Genomic DNA, 9,277 nt, shown 5'->3' with positions numbered 1-9,277 from the left:
CTAGAATAGAACAGAAAAGTTACTTTAGCCAGCTGTTTCCTCAGTAAGACCAAATAATAGTATTTAAGAATTGAAACTCCTAAACAAACAACCGAACAGCCCATGAAGTTCTTTTAATTCTATGTCTTGATAAAAGTGGAGTAACACTGAAACAAATATTTTAACTTTCTTTATATAACAGAAAAGGGACAGAGAGAGAGAGAGAGAAAGAAGCAATAATAAAAGAAAAAAGAAAGAAAAGACCAAAACTTTAATACAGATATAGATACAGCTATGACAGGTAATTTGGTCTAGTGGTTAAAATGCTGGGCTGGTAACAAATCAAATCAAGTGTATATATTGCTATGCAGAATCATAGAATTCAAGATTTAGGAAACTGAAGCCCCCATCCTTAACTGACAAGTGCATCTTTTTCAAAAATATCTTCAGAATGGAGAACTCTAGACAACCATATGGAACAGTACATTGATAAATATTTAATGTATAATGTATAAATAAATATATATTGAATGTACCTGTGTCTAGGAATTGCATGCATCATATCAAGTCATTTTATCTTCCCATTGAAAGTGTTTAATTTATCCAAAAGGGAGAGGCAGAAACTCTCCCAAATCAATCTCCAATAAAGCCTCTTTATATCCAAGTTTCATGGAATTATCAGAGACAGATCAAAGAATACCTAAAGAGTTAATACATTCAGTACACATAGAAAAATCATCATCACTTTCTCTACGAACACCCAGATCTTTGTCAATTGGCATCCATTCTGACTTAGACCAGTAATCCTCCAATTGGCCTAACTGGGTTCATCAAGTGCACCACAGCCTCTATGGAAAGATCGTCAGTATATAATACTGATTGATGGACTAATCAGTTAGGTAAGAAACCATGGCTAATAATAACCTTGGCTATTGGATCTAAAGAAGTATCAAAAATCAGGTGGAAACTGGACATTCCTGTTAAGCCTTCACAGACAGAAGAAGTAGATGAAAAAGACCATTGACCTTCATCTTCACTTTGGGGGCTCTACAGGGAATCCAGACCCATCTTACAGAGCCTTTGGGCCATCCAGATATGGTGAAGGTCATATAAATCACAATGCCTGTTACCTTTATTAAGAACTTATTCCACATCACAAGATAGCACAGGTGTGTGCGTGCATGTGATCTTTTTCTGTTTTTCTGCAAATCAATCAAATCTTCTGCCAGTGGAATATGGTCTGATCTGTGCTGAGTTCTCACAGATCCCACTTGATCATTTCTTAAACGAAGTCCTGGTTTGTTTCAGGTCAAAGGCTAAATGGATAACCACTTTTTAATAAACATGATTTCCCCTCTCTCTAAATAGGAAAACCTGAAGCCAAACTATTCATCAATATAATTAATGAAAGTTCTCAACGCTGAGGAGAAGAACCACGTTCATTGCAATAATCATTGGGTGCCTGCTTTCAAGACAGAGGGACCCTGAACCCCCCTGAAGTCCACTAATAAACTTCTACCACTGTCCCTCCTGGCACAAGGTCAAATGCGGGAGGCAGAGGTCCAGATACTGAAGTGGTGAAGCAGGATGAGCAGTTAGCTGAGTCAGGTCAGGATGTAAAACAAGAAGTACAGGTCTCTCCATCTGGGGAGAGGCTTGGAAGAGCTGGTCCTTCGCTTGCAACATTCAGCTCGAAAGGTGTAGAAAGATCACGTCATGCCTTCAGGAGGGAGGAAGAAAGTGGATCAGGCGGCTGAATGCAGGGCCATCCCCCCCTGCAATCTCTCTCTTGCTGTCTGCGCACCCAGCCTTCTGCAGGACACCCCGAGTTTCACTTGAGGGGCTTTGCCTGTCCATTGTATGTACCGCAGACACGTGGCCGATCAACAATAAAAGTGAACTGAGAGTTTTGTATGATAATTAGAGAATGCTGAGTTTGCACTCACTCTCTTACAAAGTCAAAATAGTCACAAACGTTAGAGTCATTCAGTGGCTTTGTGTAGACAGGGAATGTTCCTTGCCAGGGATGAGGCACAGACGTGGAGACCCAATATTTACACTGCTGTTCAGTGATGGCAGTCTGGCAGTTGCAATGTCCGTGTATGCAGCAGTCAGTGGGAGGAAGAGACAGGCATTTTCAGCCAGCGCAGGGACATTTGCTTGAAACAGATCCACGCCCAACTAAAGAGCTTGGACGACGACTCCTGAGGTGACCGCAGTCCTCCTCATGAGTTCCTATTGAAGTCCATTAAAGAAAAGGACAATCCTTCACCACTCTTGTAGGGGAGTCTCCTTCTATTTGGAGATGTGAAGCAGGTTTTTTTTTTCCTGCAGGGCAGAATACTTTGCCTGCTTTCGAACGCCTGGTGCCTCCCTTCACCCACATTTTGCTCCTGTGGCTTCAAACTGTCTTTCCCCCTTTCCTTTCCTTTCCTCTGGGCAGGGGGTTCCCTTTGTCACAGGAGGGGAGGGGATTTTGTGCAGGATCAGTTGCGCCGCTCTCTCTCCTGCTGTGAGGCTCCCTTCAGGTCTCTCTGGGCCTAGCTGGAGAAGCATTCCTTGGTGCCCAGGGTCTATTGCACCCCCCCGCCCCGTACATCTGTGCCCAGTAGTGCCAAGTCTCTTTTTTTTTAATTATTATTCTTATTATTTACATTGATGTCACTGGGCACTCTCGGGTCTGCTCCTGCAGCTTCCTTGGTTGCAACCAACAGCAGGAAAGCATCAAGGTCTGACTTCCACACATGAAGCATGCAAAGCTTATCTCCTAGGGGAGGTTTTGATATTGGGCAAGACTAGGTGGGGGTCAACAAAGTGTTGATGGAGCTTCAGGATGGCTTGGCCCAAAAGTGGTCTCCTCCCCTTCAACAATTTGTGGCCAGAGAGGAGGGTGGAAGGTCCCAAGGTCCTTGCCCTACCTGTGAAGGCACATGAGTCTTGTCAGCCCCTCTTGTTTCCTTGGACCTCCCAGTCTTTGCCAAGAAGGACTCACAGAAGTCTGGGGGTGGCTGGAACTGAATTTTTAGACCCACAGCCCTGGTCACCAGCGTGGATTGAAACATAAAGAGGGGAACTCACACGCACACATCCACTGGGCACAAGATGCAGAAAAGGGCAATTACCATCTATGAAGTCTCAGGTGCAAGCAACTGTTTGGCTTAAAACCCAAACTCCTTTTACTACCAATGTCGAAGCGGGCAGAATCCGGGGCAGCACCATCTGGACAAATGATCCGGTGCCACCCGGGTTAAGTTGCCCGCACTCGGTCAACTGACCCGGTTAGTCTCGGGCTCCTGGCTGCCTCGCCAAATTGTTAGAAAGAAAGCTTATGAGGTTCGCCTCTGAGCCGGGAATAAACACGCAGGCGGTTGCTTGAAGGAGAGGGAAGACTTCCACCATCAGGACTTCAGGAAGGAGGAGACCCACTGCAAAGCAGGGCATTCCCTCAGACACGTTGCAGAAGAAGGCCACGGTCAGGGGGACTGAAGGCCACTGAGAGACCTAGTAGGGCTGCACTCCCCCAATCCTGGTCTCTCCATAAGTCATCCAGAAGTGCAACCAATGCGATTCCCATCATGTATCCTGGCCAGAATCTGAGCGTCAGCCCTTTCAGGCAAGCCGGGTCAGGAACTGGACACCACAAAGCCTCTGGGAGCTCAGTGATGTTGTTGCGGGGCTCAAGAACAGAATCTTGAAAGCCTGTCAGAGTTTCCCACTGACCTCTTTTCTGGGATACAGAATCAAGACAGGATTATTTTTACTCTCTTAAGTAAGAAAAATGCTGGATTCCATTTCCTGTCTGCTCCTTTCCTCCATCTGCTCCCTCTACTCGGGACGCAACTTTCTCCAGAACCTCTCTTAAAAATGGAAGCTTGGAGATGTTCTACAGTTGTCTAAAGCAGCTGGATGGAGAAGGCTTCCTGATCGGGGGGGGGGGCACCACAGCCCCATACCTCCTGACCCCATGGAAATAACCCCCATTCTGCCCTCTTTGCATGAGGTGCTGCGTTGCACACAGCATCCCCTAGGGGGCTCCCTCTGCAAAGAGAGGGGACACCATGCACTTCAGCATTGGGACACTGGAGGGCGACGGCCACAGATGGCTTTTCAGAGGAGGGTGGGAAGGGAGTGCCATCACTACCTCTTGCCTCTCTAGGAAGCTCCGCTCCCTCTCTTTAACCCTTTGAGCTTCACAGGAGGTAAAAGGCTGCAGGAAAGTCTTGCAGGGAAGAGACCCAGAGGAGGCCCTGGGGGAGGAAGGAGAGTTTGCGTTGTTGCAAATCCCCAGCAGGGAAGAAGAAAAGCCCTGCAAGGAAGGAGGTGCCCCAGATTGTGCCTGCATTCTCACCACGTGCTGATCAGGCTGAAATAGGGCTGGATCCTCTGCAGTTCAATGCATCTTAGGAGGGTGAGTGGACCAGGAGATCCTCTTAAGCTTCCTTCCTGCAAGCCCTGTGCTTTGTGTGGACTGTATCCCTGAGGTTGGGGGATGTGTTTGGGCTTCGGGCAGGTTGTCTGAACCCGCCTGGCTGTCCTGGTGTGACTTGGCTCTTAAAAGCCAACCCTGGAGAAAGGGAAATGGAGCATCCCGAGCCAGGATCATTTCACTGGAATTTCATTGTATCTGAACTGGACTTTGGGGGTTTCTTAACCTGTTTCGGGTTTGGCATGTTGTGTGAATCCTGCTTGTAGGGAAATGTAGATAGGGGTTTTTAAAAAGCCATCCCTTCGTTCTGAGAAAAAGAAAAGGAAAATGCTCCAAGATGCATTTATTGGGCATTCCAAGTGCTTGACGGAAGTCAATCCCCTATTTTGCAACACACACACAAATAAGCACAGAATCATCTTCTAAATGTCACTGCCATCCTATACCAGCTCAGAAAAATGGCACCTTCCATGGCGATGACTGTTGTTCAGTGGTGAAATCCATCACTTTCTAATTCTTGGAATGTCTTTTCTTTTCCATCTCAGACACAGAAAGCGGAAGCCTTTTGTAGGTCCTTGCGTACAGACAAAATTATCTCTTGGACAAAGAGGGCTGAATGGCCCACTGTGGTCATCCCTCAGCTACAGGAAGAGTCCTATGAATGAAAAGGCATTTGGAGAGCCACAACATTCTTCGGACCCCTTTGGAGTTGCGTTACATGACAGAGAAAGAATGGAGACACAACCCTTAGCAAGTGAGGGAAGTGGAGAAGGCCCTTCTGCTGTTCAGCCTGGGAGCTGTGGGGAGATCTGGGCAAGAACTGGGCAGAAGATCCTGGAGGAGGAAACCACCCATCCAGACATTCAGCCCCAGAACTTCAGGAGCATCCAATACCAGGAGGTTGAGGGTCCCCGAGGGCTTTGCAGCCGTCTCCACTACTTTTGTCGTCGATGGTTGAGACCAGAAAAGCACACAAAGGTGCAGGTGCTGGACCTGGTTGTTCTGGAGCACTTCCTGGTCCTTCTGCCCCTGCAGATGGAGAGCTGGGTGCGGGAGTGTGGAGCAGAGACCAGCTCCCAGGGGGTGGCCCTGGCAGAAGGCTTCCTCCTGAGCCAGGCAGAGGAGCAGAAGGAGCCGGTCGAGTTGCAGGTGAGAGACCTTCATTTTGGGAGCCCAGGAGGGGTCTGAATGGAATAAACAATCTGCTTGAATTCTTAACCCCTCCCGATGAGAGTTTTCTGGCATTCCTAATATGTGGAGATATTTCACTAATTCTTGTGGGACATTGTTGCATTATCCATTCTAGAAGATAGATTTGGGACAGCCATTCCTTTCTCACTTTCCAGCCTCTCTGATGGACACTGGAGGCTTTAAATTTGTGTTCAGAGAACTACAATACACTTCATGTTGGGGGATGTCTGTTAATTCTTCTTCTTTTCTCCTGCCTCCGCAGTGGACAGGAGAGATCCTGAGGGAAGGAGGAATCCATCCAGTCCCCCTCAGGACCCGTTTTTCAGAAGGATCTCTCAGGAAGATCCAAGTGAGGACACCTCAGGAGGTAATTGAAGGCCCTCCTATTCCCCAGAGAGATCCCAGCTGTCTCATCTTCTCTATGTCTTCTCTTCTCTAGAATGCCTCCTCCTATTTTATTAATTCTGCACTTTAAAATTCTGTGTCCCTCACAGGGAAGACTCGAACGAAGTTGTCTGCTCTTTCTGGTGGAGCTGAAACAGTGGCTCCACCTACAGCTCCAGTAAGAGGAGGAAATTTATCTCTTGAATTTGTATTCTCCCTTTCCTGCAGGCAGTCAAGCTGGTGTATATATCACTCTCTCCTTCCATTTCCCCCCCTTTTTTGGGCCTGGGTGTTTTCTTGTCCTTGAGCAACATGGAATGGGGAATGGAAGATTCAAGTTGCCCTCAGTCAGCTTAGCCTCCTCGGAAGTCTGTGGTTTAGATACCATCGTTTGTAATTCCTCCCCTGAGATTCTTATTAGGAAATGTTTTTTAAGACCAATAGTTAACTCACCTTCTACTACTTACTCTTCCTACTATTTGTTTACAATAATTGATTTATTTTTTAAAGTTCCTCAAGTGATAGGAATAATATTATTACAGTCATAGCAACCGCTAAACAGAGACCCATTCTTTTTTTAATTCTTTGACTTGGAATTGTGCAACCCTCTTCAAAAATAACTAAATATTCAAATTGGCACATTGCCATTTTTAAAAAGCCTTGTTTCCAACCAGTGATAAGAAATACAAGCACATCAGATTAACACATGAGCCAGGTGATTAACATCCAATGAAAATGGCCGAATAGAAAAGATTTTAAGTAGAAATTGTCCTGAAAGAGTATATAATCAAGGCCCTTTTGCATTGCAAAGTAATTTCTAATCCTCTGTTTTCTACCAGGATTTGGAGGCCAAAGAATCCAGCTTGGCAAAGGCTGAGAAATGTCCTTCCCAGAAAATTGCCTCCACTTCCTTCTCTCCCATTGAGCCAACGGCTCAGACTACTAGCAGCTTTCTTGCAATCTGAGGAAGGGAAGAACCCGGCTTGTGTGCCTCTGGATATTCATGGCCCCCCACCCAAATTCCTGGGCTGTCCTCTCCAAGCACTTCATGAAGTTGTTTAGCTGGGCACAATTGGTCCTTCTGGGGCACCATAAGCCTCTTGCTGAAATGCTTGAAAGAATCCACCCCGCCCCCCGATTTTCTTCTGCAAAGACAGGAAGGATTGGAGACACTGTTAGGTGGTGTTTCTGAAGCCCGTCTGCCAGTTGGTCCTCTCAAGACGCTGAGAGTCTTTTGAAGGTGGGCGCATGGATCACTTGATGGATCGATCCAGAAGGAAATTTGGGTTGCTATCACTGAATGGCACTGAAAGGCCTGCAGAAGTAATCAAGTGGATCAAGCCTGCCAGAAATATTTCTTCAGTCAAAAGCTTTTGGCTCTTTCCATTTTCTCACCTAAACCTTGGAATCCCACCAAGCGTTGCCATTTAACTTAGTGCATACTTTGCTTTGGGAATTTGTGAAGAATAGGACAGATCTTGCAAATCCTCCTGGGTCTGTTCTGTTCTTTTTTTCCTTGTTCAGGAGGGTCTTGTGTCCTTCGAGGAGGTGGCTGTGTATTTCTCTGAGGAGGAGCGGTCTCAGCTGGATCCTCACCAAAAAGCGCTGCATTGGGAAGTCATGCTGGAAAATTATAGGAACGTGGCCTCTCTGGATAAGGGTTTGCGTCTCTCATGAGAGAGTTTGGAAAAAGATTTTCTAGTTAGATGCCATCAGGTCATCTCTTTGGAGAGGGGGAAGGAAAAGATCTGCCCTTCTCCTGCTCGAAGGAAGGAAGGAGGTCAATGGCTCTCTGCTTAGATGCATCCCCTGCCATTTCTCATGTGGTGAATTTTTCTATTTCTTTTTAAAGGTATCAGTGAGAAACTCACTCCTTGGCTTGAGGAGATGCTCAGCTCCATCACACAGATTTCATCCTTTGGGGCCCAGATGCTTCCCTGTCTGTCCTCTGAAGGATTCTCATTTATTCAGGCTGTTGGGTTAATCACTTGTCTTCCTTTTGATTTCTATCCTGAGCCTTGGGGTTAAGGGCAAAATGGTGCTGTTTTTCCATTGCAAACATGCTGTTTAGGGTTAATAGAAGAGCTCTAGAATTGTTTTCTCTGCAACCATTTGATTTTGGCCAGAGAAAAATGAAGAGCAAATGGAAGGCAGTTTGGGTAGGAAAAAAGGACAAATTTCAAAATTGATGTAGTTCTCACTGGTCTTTCCTGTTATTGACCACCTTCCAATAAATCTTAGGTTTTCTCCTAAGGCCTCCCTGGATGTTTCCCCAGATTCTTCCTGAACTCAACGCTGACTCTAGATTTGGTTTGACTATATAAGGATGATTCTAAACAAACCGGATGCTGTAGATGTTTTCAAAGCTTTTATGGCTCATGATTATAGAAATTATCATTTCTATACCATGTGATTGTAAGGATACAAATGGGCAATATATTGGAATGTTGGCAAAAATTCAGAAGGAAAATCATATGACCTCCTACAGTCTGATCTTTTCCCCCATCCTTGCTATCATGTTCATTTCTCTTTTCCTTTGAAGGTTATCATGGCTATGAGCATAAAGATCCCAGTGAAAAATTCGAAGTGATCAGGCATGGAGGCGGAATGGACAAGGAACTGGAGATGCAACTAGAAAGTCATGAGAGAAGCCAGTCAAATAGTTGGAATCAGGAAAGCTCCATGGATGCTGAGACGCAAGGCTTTCTTCCCCAACAAGGAAAAATAAAGGAAAAGTATACTGGAAAAACTGTAAGACTATTAAAAGAGCAATTAGTTGTAAATGAACACTCTCCAACCCAACCCAAAGGAGAAGATTCTATCTGCAGAGACAATAGAAAAAATCACAATTGGACTTTCACTCTTTCCTGTGAAAATGGGTCCCTTACTTCTCATAAAAGGATCCACATGGGGAAAACCATATAAATGTTTGGAATGTGGAAAGATTTTCAGAACAAGCCGACAAGTTACTTCACATGAAAGGATCCAGAGAGGAGAAACCACAAGAATGCACGGAGTGTGGAAAGACTTTTACTCAAAACGGTAAACTCACTTCCCATAAAAGAATCCACCCAGGGGAGAAGCCATGTAAATGCCTGGAATGTGGTAAGACTTTTCGTCAAAACAGTACTCTTACTACCTATCATAAAAGAATCCACACTGGGGAGAAGCCATGTAAGGGCATGGAGTGTGGAAAGAGCTTTCGTACTAGGAGTAAACTTACTTCCCATCATAAAAGGATCCACATGGGGAGAAGCCATATGAATGCATGGAGTGCGGAAAGAGCTTTACTACTAG

General features: G+C 45.5%; 1 protein-coding gene across 1 annotated transcript; it reads left to right on the top strand.

The window, feature by feature from the left end:
* Window positions 1-4,178: 4,178 nt before the first annotated feature.
* On the top strand, window positions 4,179-8,950 carry LOC112542881 (zinc finger protein 24-like). The gene is made up of 4 exons (XM_088128928.1): window positions 4,179-4,387; window positions 4,951-5,554; window positions 5,859-5,963; window positions 8,523-8,950. Exons 2-4 carry the CDS (start codon window positions 5,063-5,065, stop codon window positions 8,568-8,570), a joined length of 645 nt encoding a protein of 214 aa, XP_087985054.1. The 5' UTR covers window positions 4,179-4,387; window positions 4,951-5,062; the 3' UTR covers window positions 8,571-8,950.
* Window positions 8,951-9,277: the final 327 nt, after the last annotated feature.

The sequence above is a fragment of the Python bivittatus genome, unplaced genomic scaffold (assembly GCF_059951505.1).
Source record: "Python bivittatus isolate LINGU-HERP-01145 unplaced genomic scaffold, Pbiv_v1 ctg000820_np1212, whole genome shotgun sequence".
In the NCBI taxonomy this organism is placed as follows: Eukaryota; Metazoa; Chordata; class Lepidosauria; order Squamata; family Pythonidae; genus Python; species Python bivittatus.
Note: the sequence above shows the minus strand (reverse complement) of the source record. Positions and strands in the feature narration are given on the sequence as shown.